This window comes from Equus przewalskii, unplaced genomic scaffold (genome assembly GCF_037783145.1).
Source record: "Equus przewalskii isolate Varuska unplaced genomic scaffold, EquPr2 ChrUn-6, whole genome shotgun sequence".
In the NCBI taxonomy this organism is placed as follows: Eukaryota; Metazoa; Chordata; class Mammalia; order Perissodactyla; family Equidae; genus Equus; species Equus przewalskii.
The window spans coordinates 1,865,235-1,887,780 of record NW_027228754.1 but is presented as its reverse complement, the minus strand read 5'-3'; the positions used below and the strand labels follow the sequence as shown (position 1 = coordinate 1,887,780).

At 47.2% G+C, this 22,546-nt stretch overlaps 1 protein-coding gene and 1 long non-coding RNA gene across 3 annotated transcripts in view; one reads left to right on the top strand and one right to left on the bottom strand.

Moving 5' to 3' along the window:
• The window catches only part of LOC103551143 (cilia- and flagella-associated protein 45), a 43,064-nt gene extending 24,678 nt beyond the window's left edge, over positions 1–18,386 (bottom strand). Inside the window, exons 1-8 of the mRNA XM_008520489.2 lie at positions 18,239–18,386; positions 12,803–12,928; positions 10,727–10,863; positions 8,664–8,808; positions 8,150–8,320; positions 6,806–6,984; positions 4,846–4,975; positions 871–1,017 (exon numbers count right to left, since the gene is read on the bottom strand). Coding sequence (XP_008518711.2) covers positions 871–1,017; positions 4,846–4,975; positions 6,806–6,984; positions 8,150–8,320; positions 8,664–8,808; positions 10,727–10,863; positions 12,803–12,928; positions 18,239–18,241 — 1,038 coding nt within the window. The 5' untranslated portion in view covers positions 18,242–18,386. The remainder of the gene's footprint in view (positions 1–870; positions 1,018–4,845; positions 4,976–6,805; positions 6,985–8,149; positions 8,321–8,663; positions 8,809–10,726; positions 10,864–12,802; positions 12,929–18,238) is intronic.
• A 251-nt stretch (positions 18,387–18,637) lies between these two features.
• LOC139081688 (uncharacterized) lies at positions 18,638–22,344 on the top strand. 2 transcript variants are annotated; one of them, XR_011536899.1, is made up of 3 exons: positions 18,638–18,814; positions 19,659–19,712; positions 20,124–20,499. It is a non-coding gene; the product is annotated as an uncharacterized lncRNA (long non-coding RNA). The 2 variants fall into 2 exon arrangements; XR_011536900.1 differs by lacking the exon at positions 18,638–18,814 and having other exon boundaries at positions 19,347–19,712; positions 20,124–22,344.
• The last annotated feature ends 202 nt before the right edge of the window (positions 22,345–22,546 follow it).

Below are 22,546 nucleotides of genomic sequence, written 5' to 3'. Positions count from 1 at the left end.
ATTCGGAGTATATAGGTATATCAGATACGCCTTTGCAGATTATACCCACACCTGCCCATCATTAAGAACCACTACTGTAGAGAAGTATGATGTGCTGTCTATCATCATGGAACCTCCAAACTAGCGGGGGAGACAGGACCAACACATGAAGAATTGAACAGCCTTCCTGCCACCTTGAGTCCTGCCTTCTCTTTTTACATAAATCCATGTTCATGCCATATAAACTATGCTAAGAAGCTTTCTTTTACCCTTCACTCCTCACAGACCCCAATCATTCCACTACTCAGTTTTGCCCCAGAATAATGAGCGCACACATTCATGAGCTGCATCTCCCTGTAACTGTTTGCAGGTATTGCTCTCTGGACCATGATGGATTTGTTCTTATAGGTTCTATGGGGGGGAGGGGGGGCGGGCAAGGAGAGAAGGCTCTATTTTCTGAGCTAGCACCCAATACAGGATGCCCAATATAAGAATTTTCACAAGAAATGTACGGGGCAGCTGACTTGTGATTACTGGGGATATAATTATCCACATCATGAGGAATCCACGAAAACTTAACTTCCACCAGTAGTTTTAATTTTCTTTCCAGCCTGCACCTGACCCTCATCCCAACTTCTAATCAGAGGTGTTAACAAGGACAATAACACCTTAATTTGGGTGTCCTTTCCAGGCTACTCTCTGTTAATGAACAAGTGGACTAGCCAAGATGAAGAGAAAAAGAAGTAAGGCCCTTGAACTGAGGGCATGAATTTTAGAATGAAGACATGGAACCTTGTGTTGGAGTTCCCTTAGCTCTCAGGCCTGCCTTTGCCTGTGACAGACATTCCATTCCTGCTCAGAAGTCCCAGGCATCAGAAACCAAGTCCCTACCATCTTCTTCTTGGTGAACTCCATCACCATCTGGTCTGCTAGCTTCTCCTGAGCCAGCAGCTCTGCTTTCTGTTTCTGGTTTTCGTCATTGATACGCTTAATCTCAGCTTGCATCTTCAGTTTTTGCTGGTGCCTCCGTTCCATGTCCTGCCAGCAAAAGGAAGAGAGCCTCAGAGTAGAAGGCGACAAGAGCAAAAGATACTGGCACAAAAGGACAGAGAGACACAGGGAGGAGCAGGGAGGAAATTCACTGTCTGTGGTCTAGCTTCCATTACCATCCTTTCTTACAGCTGTCCTTTCAGGAGTCGTCGATGACATACTCCAGCCAAATGGCCTCTTTGTGGTCTTCATCCAACTAGACTTTGTGGCAGCTCCTGACACTGTGGAGCTCTATATGCTCTCAGCAAGTGGAGGCTCTTAAAATTCTCCTCAGTGTCTCCCACATGTCGTGCCAAATCCTCTCCTTTGTTCATGTGTGTTCCACCTGCCTTCAATTTCCTTCTCCTAAAACCCAAACTTTTGGTCTCTATTAAATGGTGATGATTAAAATAATAAGTGTTGCCCTAATTGAGTACTTTCTATTCATTGGACACTTTATATAGCCTATCTCTAACACCCAAATCCCTCCCAAACTCTGAAATATAGGCCTTGTTATCTCTCTCGTGCAAAGAAACTGAGACCCTGAGTTTAAGTGACGTCCCAGGCCACACGGCCAATTAACTCGAGAGCTAGAATTTCGAAACCCGGTCTGTCTAAAGTTCCAGTCTTTGGAAATGTTACTCAATTGCCCCAACTTTCAATTCTCCCTTAATTTCTGAATTCCCTCTGTACTTGAGATGGTGCCACATCTCCTGGGATTTGATTACACACTGCCTTGTAGGTCCCCATTCATTTCCTATGCGCTCATTCTGTCCCAGCTAGAGGACAGGGGCCGTGTGTCACACTTCCTCTCTTCCCAACAACATGTAACCCAATGTAAAGAAAATAGGAAATACTCAATAAACTATTGCTAATTGAGGCAGGGAAGCAGGGACCAACGTGAGTGGCATGTGAGAAAGAGAAAAGAAAATCTTAGACACAGAGAAACACAATGAGCAACGGAAATCAGAGTACCAATGTGACCCTGAAACACAAGATCCCTTCCAAGGAAGGAGCTTCTGCCTTTCCCAGCCCCTAAGCCTTTGAAAGCTCCCAATGATCAGAGCACTTCTGAGCCAGAACACATTCTCAGGTCCCAACATGGAGGGGCATTGGAATTTTGTACAGCTGGCTTACCTACACCTTCTGATCAAACTCAGGCTCCTGGCTTCAAACTCTTCTCCCCATCAACTCACCTCACCTCCCACACTGTTTCCGGCTCCCTCTATTTCTTCAAAAACTAAATTCCTCCCTGGCCTTCTAGCTCCTCCTCAGCCCAGCTTCTGCCCTGACTCACTCAAGGCAACTCTGCTGGGCCTCCCCCAGCTTGGCTCAACTGCCAAGTTCAGGGCTCCTTCCAAGAAGGCTTCTGAACCAGATCACTGTCTGCCTTTTGCCAGGTCCACGAGGTGCCTGAGTCAGGCTGCCAGCATTCCCTCACTCTCGGTACATACCTCTTGCTCACTCCACCCTTCCCCTTCTGCCACTTCAACTCTCACATTCTTTTTTTTCCCCTTCTCCCTTTCTTCCTTCCTTTCTACCTTCCTCCCACCAATTTTAGGCCTGCCATTGGTAACCTAGGCATTATTTAATCTCATTGAGCATCAAAAGTAGAAAAGCTACTGACCTCTAATCTATCTAATCTATCTATCTAATCTAATCCATACCTCTAATCTATAATCTATGACTTATAGATTATAATCTATAAGATTATAGATTTATATATAATATTATAAATTTATAATATAGTATTATATTATAATAGACTATATTAGTCTATTAGACTTAGACTATAATATTATAGACTTACAATATATGATTTATAGATTATAATCTATATATATCTATAACATATACAATCATGTATTAATTTACTTACTTCTTTGCCTATTTACTCACTCTTTGGTCTGTTGTTTTTGTTGGTTCTGTTCATTCTAAGAAACCAAAGGATTTTCCCTGCTTCTTGTCTTTGAAGCCATTCCAAAGCAACCCCCAATAAACCCCCTTCCCTCTTCTCCATCTTGTTAGCAAGGTGGGGAAAGTGCCCTTGAACCACCCTAAGATGATAAAGCAGTTCCAAGCTGGGGAAGCACAGGTTTCTACCTTAAAATTGCCTAATAATATTTCCTGGAGACTCAGGGAGTGCCTATTAGAAGGACATCAAAGGGACAATGACACAACATCAATGTAATGGTGTTGACTCATTGAGGCCTGGAACTTTCTCAGTGAACCCACCAATTCCCACTCCACATAATCTAGTTGGATTTTCCAGTCTTCATCTCTCACCCCTTTCCCTGTACATTTACCCTATACCTCGCCTTTCTGCCCCTTTCTCTCTCTCTCCTGAGTCAGGAACTTTGTCGGGTCTCTCTGTCTTCTTGGCCCTGTTGGTCCTCTCCTCAGGCAGTTCACAAGGCTAAACGCCCCCTTGTCTTCTTTAACTATCCAGGTGATCTTCTTCCCACTCCTCACACTGCCTGTACCCTGAGAAGCCTTCATCATTATAAGGCCACCCATGAGAACCTTCAGTGCCCCCCTGTCACTCACCACCATCAAATGCACTGGGTGATGACAACACAATCTTCCATAGACATGGAGGAGGAAGAGAAAAGTAAAAGAATGTATGTTCTACAAGTTAAATGGCACCATGAGAAAAGAATCAGACAAATCCGAATGTGGGGCATTCCTCAAGGCAACTGGCCTGGATGCTTCAAAATATCAGTGTTACAAAAATAAGTGAATAAATGAGGGAACTTTTCTAGATCAAGACAGACTAAAGAGACAAGCAAATGTATGGTGTGAACCTTGATTGGATTCTCGTTTGGAAAAAACCCTGAAAATACATTTTTGGAAAAATAGGGAAAACTTGAATGTGGATTAAACATTAAATGATATTATAGAATCACTGGATTAGATTTTTTCATGGGGGGATGTGATAATGGTATGGTTGGCACATAAGAGAATGTCTTTGTTCTTCAGAGATGCTGGCTGAAGCATTTAGTAGTAAAGTGTCAAGATATCTGCAGCTTGCTTTCAAATAGTTTAACAATAACAAAACATGTATATACATCTAAAAGAGGGGCGTAACTAAGGCAGATTACCAAATGAACAAGCCTTAAATCTAGGTGAAGAATTGATGAGGTACATCTTTCAACTTGTCTATGTGTATAAAAATTGTCAAAAGTAAAAAATTGAGAGAAAAAAAGAAAAAATGCCCCCAATGCTTGTTAAGTCCCTTACTGTGCCAGGGGCTTTTGTCTATTGCAACAGATCAAATAAGGCGAAGAGAAGAAGTAATTTTTAAGTCTTCTTGGTTTCGGCGGGTATGTCGTCATTTCTTTTGCAATGGGTATGCCTAATAATTTTGTTTAGGCTAGCAGGAAAAAAAGGTCTGGCTCCTCAACACAATTAATGACATTGGAATGCTACTTTGAATGAGGTAACAGCAGGGAGCCTGGAACTAAGATACTGCTACTCTTCATCCACAAAGTGTATAATATCCCTGGATAATTGAAAGAAGACTATAAAACATCCCTATGTTTACTTGTGCAAAGCACGCAGCCATATAATTCCTTTATGTGTCCATTCACATGAATATGTCAGTCCCGGACCCCAAGTCCCTGGGAGCAGGGACAGCATCTATCCAAAGTACTGCTCATCCCCCAGCATGGCACCATTGCCAAATAAATGTCTAATATGGCAATAAAAAGTTGATGGTGATGACGATGTGAAATGAGCATGTGCCTGACAGAAAATCAGTCCACACCATGAAACCCCAGAATCTTGGAGGATGTTGTTGTTGCTGCTGGTGGAACTTGGCATTATCTGTCCAGTTACCCTTAGATCCTCCTCTTGGAGCTGTTCCATGTACTCCAGCATCTGCTCCTTCTCCTGCTCCCGCTGTTCAGCAAGCAGCGATCGCTCTTCCTGGTTCTTTTCCATCTGTTCCACGATATGCCGTCTTCCTCTGGGAGGGAGCAGTACCACAGTGTCTTAGAAATCAAAGGTCCGTGTCTCTCTCTGCTCTAACCTCCATCCAAATAACCCCCAAGATGGGAGGCATCACAGGAACAATTTGACAAGTGCCCCCCCCCCCAAATCACTATTCTTCATGGGCGCAGACCGACGTCCCTCCCCAGAGTGTCCTGGGGGTCAGTCCTCTCTCTTCCGAGCTCCTCGTTCTGAGGCTCACCCTTCTTGAGATTCTTTTTCTTCATTTGTTTGCCCACGAGTGCACCCCACATCATAATACACCTTCTCCCTTTCAGTGTGTAAAGAGCTTCTGAAATCCTGCCACCTCCCAAGCCTTCCCAGAGTAATCACAGGGAGCTAGCTTCCCAGGCTGGCTTCGCAGGGCTTCACAGAATTAAATGCCCAAGACTTCTTCCTCCAGCAATTCTGCTATTACCCGGTGTGTCTTGTCTTCCCACCCACCGCCCCCCCCCCCCATGCCTAGTTGGTAGCTGTCTTTCTTATATCCTATCTCACATTTTAAGACTGCCAGCTGCGGGTGGACAGAGCTGAGTCTGGGGAAGTCTCTCCACTCAGCAGTGCCCTGGCTCACCAGTTAAAAGCAAAGAAACCAGATTCTCCAATCCATGTTGCTAGTGACTCCCTAAGTGTTATTGGGATGCCAATAAACTTGGAAGCATCCAGACCCCAGGATATATGAGTAAAGGCTGGGAGAATGAGAGAAGACACAAATTAGGACAGGAATCTAGAGGAAAGAGTAGGAGATTCACATTCAGAGCACTTAAATGGCTTCATGACTCCAGATGAAATCAACAGGAGTAAGAAGTAAAAGAGTTACATGGAAGCAAGTTTGGACTCAGTATAAGGACCAGCTCAAATCATAAGAGCTGCCTAATGAGGCAGAGATATTTCCTTCATTGGAGCTATTTATGCTGAAGATGAAGAGCTGCTTAGCCATTAAATAAACTTTTACTGGGAGCCTAGTATAGTCTACCTGGTACCTACTGGAAGTACAGAGATGAATGGGACAAGAGTATAGAATGCAGATGCGGAGAGAGAATTGCCATTCAATATGACACAAGGACTATTCATAGAGGCAATTCTTATATTATATGGTTGCTGTTCTAAATCTAGGACACTATGATTCTATAATTTACCTGCTCCAGGACTTGTCCTTTTCTGCAAAATGAAGAGGAATAAATTTACTCATTCTAACATGTATTACATATCTACTAACGGCCAAACACTGCTACGCCCAGGAGCTACAAAATGAATAGGACAGGGACCCCGTCCTCAATGAGCACACAGTCTAGTGAGGGTCAGAGAGCCACAATGCAAGCAGTGGTGTGCCAGGTGTAAACACAATGTGACGGGGCCCAGAGAAGGGAGCCACTAGCCTGCCTGGTGAGGTGGAGGAGGTTTCTCAGAGGAGGTGACAGCAAAGCTCCACACTAAAGGAAGAGAACGCCTTTTCCAGGGGCAAAAGGAAAGAGAAGGGCATTCAAAGCAGAGGGAACAACATAAGTCATGAACTTGTGACAAGTCCTGGCATGGGGGGGAGGGGGAAAAGCGTGGTGTGGATGGCAAGAAATGGTGAGAAATGAGGCTGAATGGGGGCCAGATTGTGAAGCACCTGTTATGATCTTGGAAATAAGCTTTGAGAAGTTCTGCGGTTTTGTGAATCACTTCCTAAAGGTTTTGAGATAATCATAGATGATGATAACGACAGTTTCTCCTATCCTCCCTCTTTGCAAAGCTACATGGACCTACAGATACCCGCAAATGACCTAGGGAGGGAGACACGACACCCAAACCACTTCTTTACCGGACTCTTTCTTCCCTCCTCTTCCTGTCCAGCTCCTCCTGCCTTTGAATGGATTTCTGCCGCTCCACCTCCATCATCTGATCCAGCCGCTTCTCCTCTGCCTCCAATTCTTTTTGGATCAGCTGCTTCTCCAGGATTTGAGCATCCCGGATGGCATGGCACTTGGCATTGAGGATGATCTGGGAAGTGGAAGAGAAATTGTGGCCCTAGGTCTGGGAGGAAGGCACCAAGGGGGTGTGAAAGCTGGAAGCACGGGAGAAAAGGGAGCAGAATACTATCAAGTGTGCTGGAAATGAGGATGGCTGCTCACAAGCCCAGAAAAGCAAGAGCATTTTTATATTTACCTCTCCTCTTCATATAGTTCAAATCTAAGATTTACAGGCTCCTGCTAAGTGCCAGTCCATGCAAGGAGACGCCCAGAATAGCACCTTTCAGGGTATTGGGGCTTAGTGTCTGGGACGTCATGGATTTCTCTTCGGGAATATGATGAAAGCTACAAGCCTTCGCCTCCATAAAATTCACTTACATATAGACACACAAAACTTCCGTACCTCAGAGGTTCATGGTCCCTACCTTAGGGACCCATGAACCCCAAGTTAAGACCCCCTGTTCTACTCCTCAGGGAAACTAAAACACTTGCAGAGGCTAAGCCACTAGATTTTTAAGCTGGAAGAGCCCAACATGACACATAAGTAGATGAAAAACCGTGGGCCATCAATAAGAACTATAAAATAAAAGCTTTGGAAAATAAAAGGAGGTATAAGTAGAGAAGATTTACCTGAGAGACAGAAATTGTAGATGAAGGGGTTGGAGAGCCAGCATTTTTCATTTGGTCAAGAAATGAACCACATGCAAATGAGCAGCAAAACAGAATTCAAATGAGTCTCTGGTCTCTATGCTCTCAGCTAAAGGAAGCACTTCAGGAATCAAAGAGAACCCAATTGTCTAGACCATTGTATGTGGCCAGACTTGAACTAGCAGAATAAAAATAAAAGTAATATCCTCATATTCACAAAGCCTCTCCCATATATTAGCTTATTTAATAATTCTGCTAAGTAGTTTTACCACCCTTATTTTACAAATGCAGAAAGTGAGGCTTGGGGAGGGCAAGTGACTTGCTCAAGGTCACACAGCTAGCACATGGCAGAGCCAGTCCTCCTTCTGATCAAAGCAATTTCTGTGGCAGGTGCAACTCTCCCCTGTCTCCCCACCCCACCCAAGGCCAGCCCCTCACCTTCCACCCCTCCCTGCCCCATCTCCAGCTGGAGCCAACGCCGTCCAGAGTGTGAGTAAGAGGAGACAGTGGCAGCGTCCTCAGAGCAGGGCAGAATGAAGAGTCCCCACCTTGCTCATGTCCTTGAGCTCCTCCTCCTGCTCCATCCGCAGCTTGTCGGCTCTCTGTAGGAGGTTCTGGGCCCTCTCCTTGGCTACCTCCTCCAGGTCGCTCAGCTTCTTGTTATTCCTCCAAACCATTTCCTTCTGTTTCATGATCTTCTTGCGTGTGCTCACTGCATCCTATGGGAGAGCAGTCTGGATCACTAGGGGATTATTCCCTGTGCTCTGTGGCCTGGGCACTGGCCTGCCTACCACAGGTGACAAAATGACTTTGGCTTCACCCCCTCATGCTATCAGACCCAGAAGTTTCTCAGCCTGGCTCCACCTTCACTTTCTCTTTGCCCCCCAGTGGACCCCACACCTGGTCTTCACTCTACAACATGTCTTCATTGAGGACACATTCACGCCTTGTTTCAGGGCCACCTAACTAGAGCTCCCAGTCTCGTGGGAATCTGGCCCCTCCCCAGCACATTTCTCTTCTGCCCCCCATCTGCAGAGACCAGGGCTCAGGGAAGTTAGCTACCATGATGGCTTCCTTCTCCTTCCTGAAGGCCTGCTCCCTGGCCTCCAGTTCTTCTCGGGTCAGGACGTGGGATGCCCATTTGATCCGCTCAAATTCCTCAGGGCTCATGATAAGGGATTCCCCGGAGGGATCCTTGGTGGGAACACTGACACAAGGAATGAACAAAATTAGAGGGGAGGAGGGGGACGGCTGTCAGCACCTTGCTGCAAGCTTCTCTGTTTTACCCCCGACCCCATCATCGGCAACCCTCCAATGGGGATTCGGCCAATGGCAGAAGAGACTGCCAACTGCACTATGGGTCCACTTGGGAGAAGGGGTCCCAGGCAAGGGTGAAGTGGCATCCTAGGCCAAAAAGAGACATTGTAAGGACTTTTTCTAAAATGTCCAGTATGTGTTACCTTCTCTGTACAGCGTCCGTGACCCTACCTCATGTACACATACACCAATTCCCCCCTCAACCAGGCCAACAGCCCACCTCCTCCGCGGAGCCCCACCGAGCTCTGCTCTCACTCCCTGTGTTATGGCCAGCGGGACAGGGTCTGTTTCCTTCGCTGGATTACAAGCTCCTTCAGGACACAGACTCTGTCTTAACCACATTGTTAGCCTTGTCTCTGGCATAGTGCTGGGCACAGAGTGAGAACTCAAAACAAAGATGCTGAATTGAACTTTAAAAATAGATTATTCCTTAAGGATGACACAAAAAGGGCACAGGGACGCCAGACAAGGTTGAAACAGATGCTAGTGAGAAACCTAAACATCCCTGTCTCTCCACCCCAGAGTGAAGCTTTGAACCCTAAATATTAATTAAAATCTCTGATCAACAACAGCTGGAGACATGTCTATAGACCTCTCTTTTCTAGCTGCACAACGCATTCAACAAACCAATATCTAATTATAATGATTATAAACAAATGACATACATTAAAGATGGATTAGGGAGTAGCAGGGGGGTGGAGGAAAGCTGCTTCTGGGTGAGGCAATTTAACAGGTACGTGGCAACAAGACGCAGATGGTCTGAGGCAGGAAGTGAATCCCCATCCAATAAAAGTAGTGGGAGGAAGGGTACAGGAGGTGGACCGAAAGAGTGAGTAGATTTGGGGCTTAGCCAAGACCTCATGGTTCACTGAGTGGTGTGGCCCAAAACAACCCGGGATCTGGAAGGACCAGGAATGATCTGAATCTGAGACAGCATCTCGTGCTGCTTTCAGCAGCCCTGACAAATAACCAGCAGCTTCACCTCCCCCGTGTTTTCAAGACTAGACCATTCCAAGAAGGAAGCCTTTCTTGGGCCCCAGGGCTGGCTGCAGGGCTGCCGACCATGGCTAGCCATTTGATACCAGGGCTCCTGGAGCTGTGTCCCAGCTCGGCTCGTGACACAGGCAGCATTTTCTGGGAATTCAAGCTTTTAGTGGGTGGAGCCAGAGTTGGGAGAATGGTTTCAGAGAATGAAGCACTAGCGTGAGAGCTAAACCACTGAGCGACAGTGTTGTTCGCTCCTTTCACATCGCTGAGCTAGGCCCGCACCCCACAGGAGGGGCCCAAGCAAGGGGACAGCTCCAGCCAGGAAGCCACATTGAGCTAATCCCAAAGGAACTCAAGGGCCCTTGGGAATTTCCTCTTCTGGCCTGAGAGCCTGGGAAGCAGCCAGGGGGCTAATTAGGCATCTGATCAGTTTTCCTTTGCTTGGGATTCTTGATGCAACCAAAAGGAAGTGACTCATTTGGACCATTCCTCTTTACCAAGTGCACTAGTAGGGGCTCAGAAAGGGCCCACTATGCACCTCCCCTCTACCAGCACTTTAGGTCCCACAGCAGCCAGAAGAAAGGGAAGAGAAAGGATCTGGAATCAAGGGCAATGGCAATAATAGACACAAGAAGTGGAGAGACAGGAGAGGCCAAGAGGGAGAAGAGAAAAGAGAACCATGAAACACAAAAGGAGAAACGAATAGGAAAGCAGTGGGGACTGGACTGACAGAATGACCAGATGGGTTTCTCATCGCCCTGCTCAGGTCCTCAGCAGAAGTGCAGGCTGGGAGGAGAGGGCACCGTGCCCTGGACACTCACATGAGCTCCCGGACCATGTCCCGGGTGATGAGCTGGATGGTCTCTGGCTTATGGTCCAAGCCCAGGGCAGTGAGAGTTTTCTGAATGGCATGCTTATCTCGGAGCAGCACGATGGGGCTGTCATTCTGGGCCAGGGGCTATGGGGTCAGGAAAGGACATCTTAGAAGCTGATCACCTCACTTTGTGCTAATCAGTCCTAAATTCAAGTGTAGCCTTCCTCTCTCCTGGGGCTTCCAAGGCATCCAGTGGCAGCAAGCCTGGCTGGGGCCCAGACCGCAGGACCCCTAAGAGTTGCTAGGGCACTGAGAGAGCAGCGTAGTGCTCTGCACTTGAACATAACTGATGTGTCCTATACTGACCGGCTCTTCTGAGAACAAGGCCACTCTGCAACTCGTGCAAATACTCCTGGATGGATAGGGGGTAAGGGCTGCTAGTGTGTTTCCATTCCTAACCTAAAACCGTGAGGAATGAAAATTTGGGGTCTCTAGGTTCTCCTCCCTCCATGATTTATGAAAAAAGAAATAATTATCTCTCTTGGACCACACCGCGGATTTGAAGCAATACAATTTGTTACAGACTCATCCAAACTATAATATTTATAATTTTTAATCCTTTCTAATGATTCATTTACTTTGATCCTCAAAAGAGCCTTATTGAGAGAGTTAGAAGTGGCTAAATGGCCTGGTGGAAACATGCTCTTAAATCTAACGTGGTGAGGAAGTCAGTGAGTTAGAATTCAACAAGAAGAATACAGATTAGATATATGATTTCTCTCAAAATTTTCTGACCATGAAGGAGTTGGATAATAAACAAATGAAATGGCTTACTTCAGGAAAGTTTTTAACACAGGAGGGAATTTCATTTGTCGCTGATGCCACAAATCTGATCCTGAGTGGAGGCAGGGGGCGACCTCAGTGGAGGTCCTTCCTGTCCTGAGAACCTCACTTTGACAGACTGTCCCAGAGTGCTGCTGCCACCTGGTGCCCATCTCTGCTTCTAAGCGGGCACCACTTGGCCACGAAACAGGCCACTCCTGCCCCCTACTGCCGGTTGAGAGACTGCCTCACCCAGCAATAAGGCCAAAGGAACGGGGCCGGAACAGGCGTTTTCCTGGCTGCCCACTTTTGCTAAGCCACCAGGACTACTCCTGGAGAACTCAGCCATTTCCAGATCTACTTCACTTTGACTAGAAGACTCCTTGTGGACCCAAAACAAAAAAATGTCTGTAAGTGAAACTGCATTCCTTTGATTCTTTCCTCGTCAATAGGAAAACTCCTGAAGAGCGGGGATCTGCTAAATGAGAAAGATGCCTGTCTTGAACCCTCTGGAAAGTCCCTTTTGATTCACAAGGAGGATAGTGAGGAGCAGGAACAGATAACTCTCCTCTCCCCAGCCTGCCCGCCGCCAGGGCTGTTCACACCACCACTGGCATCTGTCTTCTTTCTCTTTTCTCTCTTAATCTCTAGCTGCCCTTCTCTCCACGTCTCTTTTTCTTCCTTTGCCTCTCTTCCTTCTCACCTACTGAACTTCACATGCATCAAAACTACTCCAGGTAACGCTCCAGCTCTCCTTCTCTAGACTAAAGGAGTTGTCAACCTCTTAGTCTAGACGATATTTACAAATAAAGACCTGCTCATCTTCCAAAGCAAAGTAATTGTTTTAGCTGAGCAATTGGGAGCAGTGAGGGTTTTGTGTTTTACTCTGATGCTGTTCTTGAATGAGGGGCAGATACGTGGCTCAGCGTCTGCAAGCTCGGTCCAGTGGCCCTTAGACGTTTTCATCGTGGGGCGCTCACTGAGCAACTATCCAGCTCTCTATGGCTGAGCCTCCTTTTGACATCACAACAGATTTTTAAATGCTGTGCAGACGTGAGGACTGCAGGGGTGGAGGAAGCCAGGTGCCCTGTTTGCATGGGCCCCACTAGATGTCAGAGCTCCACCCATCAGGTCTCAGAACTGCCTCTGTCTTCGTCTGACAGTTACCTGGGAGAGGGGGGTGACTGGCCCAGTGCTAGCTTTGTTCTGAACAACACTGCCTCCAGGTGGCAGCTACCTGGAGGGATTAGGAGAGGGTTACCTTGACACCCCCAAAGAGGCTCTCATCCACCTCAGAGCTCACAGCTTTGGTCCGATAGCGAGTCCTATTCCGCGACCTGTTGGAAGTGGTAGAAGACGAGCTCAGGACGCCAGTCGTGCTTAACGGCTGCAGGGAGAGGCAGAAAGTTTGGGTGATCAGTAGTGAGTGCCATCTGCACCCTGAGCAAGGTAAACACTTCACCAGCCCATGCTGGGGGGAGGTGGGTGGGCACGTGGAAAAGCCACTGAGGGAAAGCCCTGGGTAAAACGTAGGGGACAGCCCCCACAGACGCAGGGAGTTCTCTGGGTAGGGGCCAGGCACACTGGCTCAGCAAGAAGGAACATTCCTGTAGTCCCTGAGCTGAAGAAGGCCAAGTCATCGTGTGGTATGGAAGGAAGGAGGAGGAAATGGGGATGGCAGGAGGACAACCTCATTATCAGCCCGGTCCCAATTTCCCACAAAGAAATCCTCTTGTGAGGCCACGTGGGCTTGCCTCCCCAGAAATGTATATGTCCTCTTCACCTCCAAACTTCTCAGCCTGAGCTCCAAGCCCCCTTCCCAACTGACAGTACTATCTGACCTCCTTCATGTCTCCACAATTTCACAAGGTTACAGCGGGGACCAGAGGACATTAAGCAGAGAAAGGCATCTCACCCATGGCTTGCACATGGTTGATGCCTAATAAGCTTCAGTGGATGAAGGATGAATGATTGCCAGCTACAATCAGGCAAACCGGTTCCTAATGTCTACTGCGTGCTCTTTCACTCCCCTTCAGTGTGCATTCGCTCGTTTTTAACCACCCCATATCTCTGTTTGGAGAGTTCCCCATTTAATGAGTTGTGGGAGACAAGGCTCATCTCTGATTGTAGAAGCTGAAAACACCGGATATTTGCCTTCCAAGCCTGTGCAAAGGACCTAGGCTCACCCAATCAGATCACCCAAGCCTGACAATGGATAGGGAACTAGTGATGCAAGAAGGAGAACGAGGAAAACCTTCCAACAAAGGCAGTGGTGGCAGCCATACCCAGTGTCTGAGGCAACACTGATAAGGACCCCAGCAGCAGGACCCCACGTCCAAAGCTGCCAGGGTTGGGGTGCAACTGTGCCTCACAGGTCCTTGGCAGACCAGTTCTGGCTTGTGATTTTGGCCTCAGTTCCAGCTGCAGAGCCTCCCTTTGTTCGCATTTTCCAAACCTAGTTTCCCAGTCTTGGTGTAAAGACTGTGCACAAGCTCTCCAAAATCTTCTCAATACATTCCCTGCTACTTAAATTAGAGTTCTGGCTCTGCTGCTTATAACCAAGAATGCTGACTGATGAAATTTCCATTCCCAAAGGTCAGTCTAGCCTCAGCTCAGCCCCAAGAGGGGAAGTCTGTCTCCAGGAGGAGGTTTCTGTGAGGACTGCGGGACAACTCCAGGCTTAATCTAAAGCTGATTCAAATCTCTCTTTGGAGAAGCCCACATCTCCCACAGTTCTCTCAGGGGATATCTCGGGAGAACGGGCTGGACATTGGGTCTGCCAAGCCTGTGGATCAGCAGTGGTCAAGGGGACAGGGTGGACAGGAAAACAGACCACATCTTCCAGGTCACTAAGCACTGGACAGTGTTTTGAAAGCTCTCTCTGATCTGCCATGACCAACCAGACACCCCAAGCACCTGTTCCACCTGCATCAGGTTTTCACACTAAATTGGGCAATTATTCTCCAGCTGGCTCTGCTCCGTACCATGAGCCCTGCTGTGTGTGCCCTTTCTCTCACCACCTGGCACAACCAGCAAAAGGCTTACAGAGGGAGCCTCCCTTCACAGCCTCAGTCAGCCCAATACAGCAGAGCCGAAATCTTGGATTTATTGAAAGGTAAATGTAGCATCCCCAAGGATGCCTAATAACAGACTCTGAAGGGTTATTATATGTGAGTGGTGAGCAACTGCTCCCCTTTCCACTGAAAATAGCATACGAGGAAATGAATAGAAACTGCAATAGGTGGGATTGAGGCCAAGCATTGGGAATAACTGGAAAAGGTGGAAGGTGCTGGATCATGAAGGGATGGTGTGAGTTCCATATATAATTAAGGGAAAAGGTGCAGTGGTTGGCACACAGTAGGAGTTCAATATGCACTTGGTGAAGAATAAATGAATGAAACCAAGCAAGATGACCTTGCAAGGGCTGCAGACCAGATTGAGAAGGAAGTCTTTCCAGAATACACCTGCCTGACTCCAGGTCACTCCAGCATCCACATTTTCCATATCATGCATGTGGTCTGCACTGTGGAAAATAATGCATGTGAAAGGGCTGTGGAGCACAGATGGAAAGTATTATTAATGTTTTGCATTTGTTTTCCCTTTTCTTTTCAAGGGCTCCTGCAGGTTTTCTCTTGTGTTCAGGTATCCACGAGACTATAGGTTCCTCCAGGGTGGAGACTGCATCGCCTCCTTCCTACGCCCTTGGTACCCTAGTCAAGAGGAAGTTACCCAAGAGATACTCGAGTGCCTGAGCCTAGAAGGCAGAACAGAGAAAGAAAAAGAGATGACCACAGAAAAGTGGCCACTGGGCAGGGCAGAGGGAGACACTGAGCTCCAGGGTTGGGTGGCTGAGGAAACCTCATTGGGGAAATGCTGACTTTGAAGCCACAAGCCAAACACCAGGGTTAGAATAACCAGTTTTGCCAAGAGTAACAAGAAGGATTAGGGAGGTCACTGTGTACAAGTATTAGAAAAAAATGAAGAACCAAGCAGAAATGGGAAGTTAGAGCCCTCTGAGCCAGAGGCAGTAGCCAAGAGGTTCTTTGAGGAGGTGAAGGGCTGGCTTTATTTCTAGCATGACCAAATAAATATCCCTAAGAAGCTGAGCAGTGCCTAGAGAGAAGTGTGGCTAGTCTTCCTGGTGGGGAGGCAGCTCCTGAAGGAAAGGAAAAGAGACTGATAAAAACGGGTTGTAATAGTTGAGGAGGCAAGGGCAATTGGGGAAGATGGGGATTGGGGACAGATAAAGACGCCAGCCCTGCTTTGATATCTTCATCTTGGTAACCTAGCTGACCCCCTCTCTCTTCAAATACCATCCCACCCCAGGAAGACAAGAATTCCGCCGCTGCTAGGGGCTCTGGGAGAGACTCTGATGCTTTTGACTTAGTCATTGATATAGGATGATCTCCATAACATACTAAGTTTTGAAGAAAGCAGATTATAAGAAACATGTAAGTATTGCTGTAAAAATGTTTGTATGAAGGGTATGAACCCAGAATGCATTAGTGGAAGAATGTTCACCAAAATTTTTCTAACAGTAATTTCAGATGAGCATCCTCATCTTAAGATGTTTCTTGTACAGTATTGAATAATTTTCTGCAATGAGTAGGTAACTGTTTTTACAACCAGGAAAAAAAATATTTTTATTTGAAAACAAAACGTAACAGTGGGCCTGGTGCCCTGCCTCGGAACACAGGAGAGTGCAGCCCTTAAGAAACCACAGTGTGGTATGTCCCAGGATCCCGGATGTTCCTCTCAAATCCGGCAGGACAGAGCTGGAACGGGGCTGGAACAGGTCGGTGTGGAGTTTCCCTGACGTAACTGTAACACCTGTCAACTGAACAAAGACGAAGGCCTGTCCTTTCCTGGATGCCCTCTCCAGCCTGGGATCTACTTCCTCTTTTGCAAAAAGGTCCACTGCAGGCTAGCAAATTCAGGCTTTGAGCTCTCAGCCTGATTCTCCTTCCTTTGTCTGTAGGCTTTGGTTACTAAGAAGGTGGGGATGCCCAGGCACCAGGCATCTTGGCTTTTACTAATGATCCGATCCACTCATTTCACCTCTTTCCTCAAATAGGACCAGGTTGGCTATCTGTGGGATAGCATCAGAAGATGACACCCTAGTCAGTGCTGAGGTCCCGTCCCTCCTTCCGGAGGACATTGTTATTCATTGTTTTCATAAGAGTCCTGGAGGTCTGCCTAATTTTGAGCACGACCACCCCCACCATCACCTCTCCTCATTCCTCCAAACGCTTTCAAAAGCTAGTGAGTAGCACCATACACGTACACACACACACACGCACGCACACACACCTGGCCTGCCAGAACAGCAGAGGACACTAACTTGACTCACTGCTTCTCAAAGGTGCCCGTGTGCCCAGTCCTGTCCAAAGGATTTCAGAAGGGCTCAGTCCACAGGCCAAGTTCCTGCCCTGAGTGGCCCTTGGGTGGGGAGGCCCTGATCCGAGTGCGCTAAAGCCCACACATCTAACCCAGGTGCAACTCACTGATTAACTGGGCTTGGAAATATGAAATTTTTTAAACAGGAGAAAATGAAAACTAACATTTACTGTGTGCCTTCAGATGCCAGGCATGACACTAGGGCCTCACACACAGACATACACCACTGTGCCTGTAAAGCACTGAGGAGAGCTGGGGATAATTATGTATAATAAAATGCACAGTGAAAGGGGGCCCCCCATTGCAATACCAGAGGGGGTCCTCAGAAGTTGGGAACTGCTCTTTGTTAGAGATGCGTTTATTTTATAATTAACAAAGCTCTTCTGAAGTCTCTACTTGGGGACCCTGAATTTGAACCACTGAGTCTCAGAAAAGCAGTGTGACCTCTGGGCATGAAGTGTGTCCACAAGTACACCCAAGGAGCCACCTTTGCCATCTGGTATGCCCCCTGAAATTCTCAGGTTATTTCCAGTAACCCAAGGCTTCAACACCTATTCTCTGCTCCTCTCCCTTACCTCTCAGGGACCAACACCCTCCTCACTGGAGCCCAGACATCAGACATCCCCTTCATAGCCCCTCCCAGGGCTGGTCTCTTCTAAACCCTTATCACCCGGTGGTCCTCCCCATCCCAGAGCCCCAGGCCTGCCAGACCAGGCCCAAACCCACTCCACGGCCTTTCAAACCTGGTACCCTCCCTATGCATGCATTCATTCATTTATTCATTTGGAAATGTTTGTTGAGTACCTACTGAGTACCCATGGCCATCACCCACTCACCCCTTCCCCCCCAACCCCCTCACACACACAAAAAGGAAAACAGGCTCAGGGACATTAAGTGACTTACACCTTGTCATTCTGCTTGTTAGTGGCAGAGGAGGTACTATAACCCCTTATCTGGCCTCCTCACCAGTGGTTTTTCCACATCACATCCCACAATCCCAGCCTAGGGAGGGAGAGGGAAGAGGTGTGGGACCTCCCTTTCTCCCCAATTCCCCGGCTCAGCACCACTCCGCGTTTTCAATCCCTACCGACCCCACCCCTAATTCCTCTCTTGGATCCCCCTCAGGACTTCCCTTCCTTCTTCTAGGGGTGTCTTCCCCACTCCTGGGCCTTCTTGACCCCAGACCCAGACCCATCTTCTGCCCTCCTCCAGCTCTTCGCTTTCCCCGCTCAGAACCCTAACCCAGTTCAGGACACGTGAGGCCCCATCCGAGGTTCCCCTCCGCCACCCAGGACCTCACCATCTCAGCCGCACGCCCTGACTCGGCGCCTCCGTCGCCTCCGCCGCGGGCACAGACACCGAGGCACTGGGTGTTGACGCGTTGCTATAGCAACCAAGAGCCCGCGCTCCCGGGCCCCGGCCCCGCCCCCGGCCCCGCCCGGCCCATCAGCTCCGGCGGGCGAATGCGGCGTGCTGGCGGCTTCAGGAGCCCGCACCCCTCCCTCGAATCTTCCCCGCCCGGGGCTCGAGCGGGAACTGTGGCTCTGAAAAGTCTGACCTGCTCTGGCGCCCTCCGCTTTCACTTTGGCTTTGGCTGAATTCTTGGGTCAGGACCCAAATCCTCACGGGGCTAGCATGGGCCCAGGGGGTCGAACTCCTGGCAGCCCCTCTAAGAGCGAGGCCCAGGGTCACGGTTTTCCCCGGACGCTCCTCTTAGGTTACCATGGTTACCGTTGCCCCAGTGCACTTGCGGTGTTTAGCCAAACCCTGATGAGAGTTTAGTCTGCAGAAAAGCAAGCAGGATCAGAAGAAACAAGTGTCGCAACAGGAGAGAGTCTGGTTAGACCAAAGAAAGAACTTCCAGCTGTGAGGATGTGTATGTAGTTTCAGGAGCAGTTCCTTAAAATGTGGGCCTCAGACCTCCAGCTCAGAATCACCTGAGAGAGTTTATTAAAAATAAAATGTAGGCCCTGCTAGAGGACCTGAATCGAAATCAATGGAACTGGCTTTAGGGGAACCTGCCTTTTCATGCTTCCCCATTTGTATGTTCTAGAAGGGTTTTCAGGAGTTTTATGATTTTCCCAATTCGGTTTGGCCCCTATCGCTCTGAACCTGCAGCCGGAACTGACCCCCACGGCCTGCCTGCCCTAAGCCTCACAGAACCCTCCCACGCGGCCCAGTACTTGTTTTTCCGGCTGACTAGCTGAATTCTTAGGCCAAAAAGAAGTGGTGACTGTGATTCCGTGCTGCTTTCCCACTCCCAAACCTCTCTCCAAACGCTCACAGCCCGCCTTTCTGAAGCTCACTCCAACTTGGCTTTTGTGTTTCAAAGCCAATCGCTTCATCGTGTGACCTGTTCTGGGCCAAAGGAGGATTGGCTGCCGAGCTAGGGCCATTGAGGGCTCTTCACAAGCCCCAGGGAAATGGAGGAAGGGAGCAGAGGTCACCTCCAGCTGTTTTAAAAGGAGGCTTCACATTCCTTCTCTAGATTTCCCAGCCTTATCTCCTTTGGGAAGCTCAAAAAGACAGGATGGGGGTGGGGGGCGCGGCGGGCACAGGTGTTGGAGGTGGGATCAGAGGCGGGGAGAGAAGAGTAGCTACAATAGGGGCAGATCTGAAGGAGGGGCACACCCGCCGGCTTGGGAATCAGGAAAGGACTTTTCTGTTCCTGGCACCAGTCCTTTCCCAGCCTTGGCATCATAACCCCCTCTTCCCTGCAGCCCAGAAAGGAGGGAAGGTGAAGTAACCAGCCCGCTGTGGATCGGATGCTTCCGGTAAGTTTTCCACCAATCCTCAGAGCCACATTTCTATGGGGTAGTTCTTATCCTCCAGAGAGGAAACTGAGGCGAAGAGAGAGAACGGTCCAAACTTCAAAGTTTCTGTTCTTTTCTCAACCCAGGCGGCCTCTCTGAGGGAAAGGTGTCAAGTTGAGGCGGGAAGGAGGGACGATAGAGTGCAGCGTGAGGGAATCACCTCCCAGGCTTTTGTTTGAATTTACTTCGAAGCTATCAGTGCTTAAGCTTCAGGCATCCTATTTTCATGAGCCCCATGCAAGGCTCATATCAAGGCTCTTAGCGATGTGTCTACTTGACCATGGTTTTTTTTGCAGAAATAAGCTAAGTTAGGGATTTATTCTGGATTTAGTAAAACATGTTTGTGTGGTTCTCCATTATTTCCATGTATAGTTACGTTACTGCCTGCTGTCCTGGTGTAGGAATGGCTGCCTGGAACACTCCTTCCACTAGTCCGCTATGCCAACTCACCTGATGTCCAGACCGGAAAGTGCCAGCCATATTCTCCACATCGATATGTGCTATGGTGCCAAACACCAGAAGTATTTGCAGAGCGGAGGGAAAACAAGGTTTGAATTAAACAAAACCGGAAGCCAGACTGTGAAAAAATTCGAACCCTTCATTGTCTCAAATTGTAAGTGGAGATTCTGTTCCTATCGATGCCTTCAAAACTGAAGTTCTCTCTGACCAGGGAGAGACCCAGTAATGCAGCATATATAATTATAAACACGTTATGCATCTCATCAGAGAAAAAACTGCCTTGAGAGGACCTAGACTTTGTGTCTTCTTCTGTTTTTCCAACAGTGATACATTCTCTTTTTGCATTCCTCTCATAGAAAAGAGTACTTTAGGGGCTGGCCCTGTGGCCAAGTGGTTAAGTTTGCGTGCTCTGCTTCAGCGGCCCAGGGTGTCGCCAGTTCGGATCCTGAGTGCAGACATGGCACCGCTCATCAGGCCATGCTGAGGCAGCATCCCACATAGCACAACTAGCCACAACTAGATGGACCCACAACTAAAAAAAATATATACAACTGATAAAACAAATAATACAAAATAATTTGACAAATAAAAAATATATACATTAGGGGGATTCGGGGAGAAAAAGCAGGAAAAAAAAGAAGATTGGCAACAGTTGTTAGCTCAGGTGCCAATCTTTAAAAAAAAAGTATTTTAAACACACATGCCTACTTGTATTTTTCTAGATCTAATAAGACCGTCTTTCCATTTAAAAACTATTCAAGCCTATGTGTAGTTTTCTACTACTGCTGTAACAAACTGCCACAAATTTAGTAGTTTAAAAGAACACAAATTTATTATCTTACAGTTCTGGGGTTCCACATGGGTCTCACGGGGCTAAAATCCAGGTGTCTGCAAGGTTGCATTCCTTCCAGCGGCCCCAGGGTGAATCCTTTTTACAGTGTCTAAAGGCCGCCCATCATCCTTGACTCATGGTCCCCTTACTCCATCTTTAAAGCCAGTAACACTGCATCTCTGAGCTCTCCAAAGGAGTCACATCTCCCTCTGCTGGGAAAGGCTCTCTGATTTTAAGGACTCAAGTGATTAGGTTGGGCCCACGCAGATAATCCAAGATAATCTCCTCATCTCAGGGTCTTTAACTTAATCATATCTGCAAAGTCCCTTTTACCGTGTAAGGTAAATATTCACAGGTCCTGTGAATGAAGAGGTGGATATTTGGAGGAGGGGAGTGCATTATTCTGCCTACTGCACCTTGTTAGGTAACGATGGTGTTTCAAGGATCTATAATATATTTTCAAAGGCTTGGAAGAGAAACACAAACATAAACAAAATGCAAAAAATTTATTCAAAACGTTGATACAACTTGAACATGTCATTCTAAACTGCATTTTAGAAAGTCTCTTAGAAGATTTAAATAATACAGGTGAGATTTAACAGATTTGGATATATATCAAGAGTATATTTTCTTCTTTTGTCAACTTTAAATGTATATATTAAAGAACAGAAAATTTTCTTAAAAATTAATGGGTTTATTCTGCACAGCAAAGGAAACCATCAGCAAAATGGAAAAGCAACTTACCCAATGGGAGAAAATATTTGCAAATCATATATCTGATAAGGGGTTAACATCCAAAATGTGTAAAGAACTCACACAACTGAATAGCAAATAACAATCTGATTAAAAAATGAGCAGAGGATCTGAATAGATATTTTTCCAAAGACGATATTCAAATGGCCAACAGGTAAATGAAAAGGTGCTCACCATTGTTAATCATGAGGGAAATGCAAATCAAAACCACAGTGAGATATCACCTGATATCTGTTAGAAGCCTGTTATCAAAAGACAAGAGATAACAAGTGTTGGCTAGGCCATGGAGAAAAGGGAACCCTTGTGCACTGTTGGTGGGAATGTAAATTGGTGCAGCCACTATGGAAATGGAGGTTCCTCAAAAAATTAAAAATAGAACTACCATATGATCCAGCAATTCCACTTCTGGGCATTTATCTAAAGGAAATGAAAACACTAACTCAAAAAGATGTATGCACCCCTCTGTTCATTGCAGCTTTATTTACAATAGCCAAGACTTGGAAGCAACTTCAGTGTCCGTCAGTGAATGAATGGATAAAGAAAATGTGATAGATAAGTATATATAATGAAATATTATTCAGCCATAAAAAAGAAGGAAATCTTTCTATTGGTGACAACATGGATGGACCTTGAGGGCATTATGCTAAGTGAAATAAGTCAGAAAGAGAAAGACAAATACTGTATGATCTCAGTTATATGTGGAATCTAAAAAAAAAACCAACAAACTCATAAATACAGAAAATAAACTGAT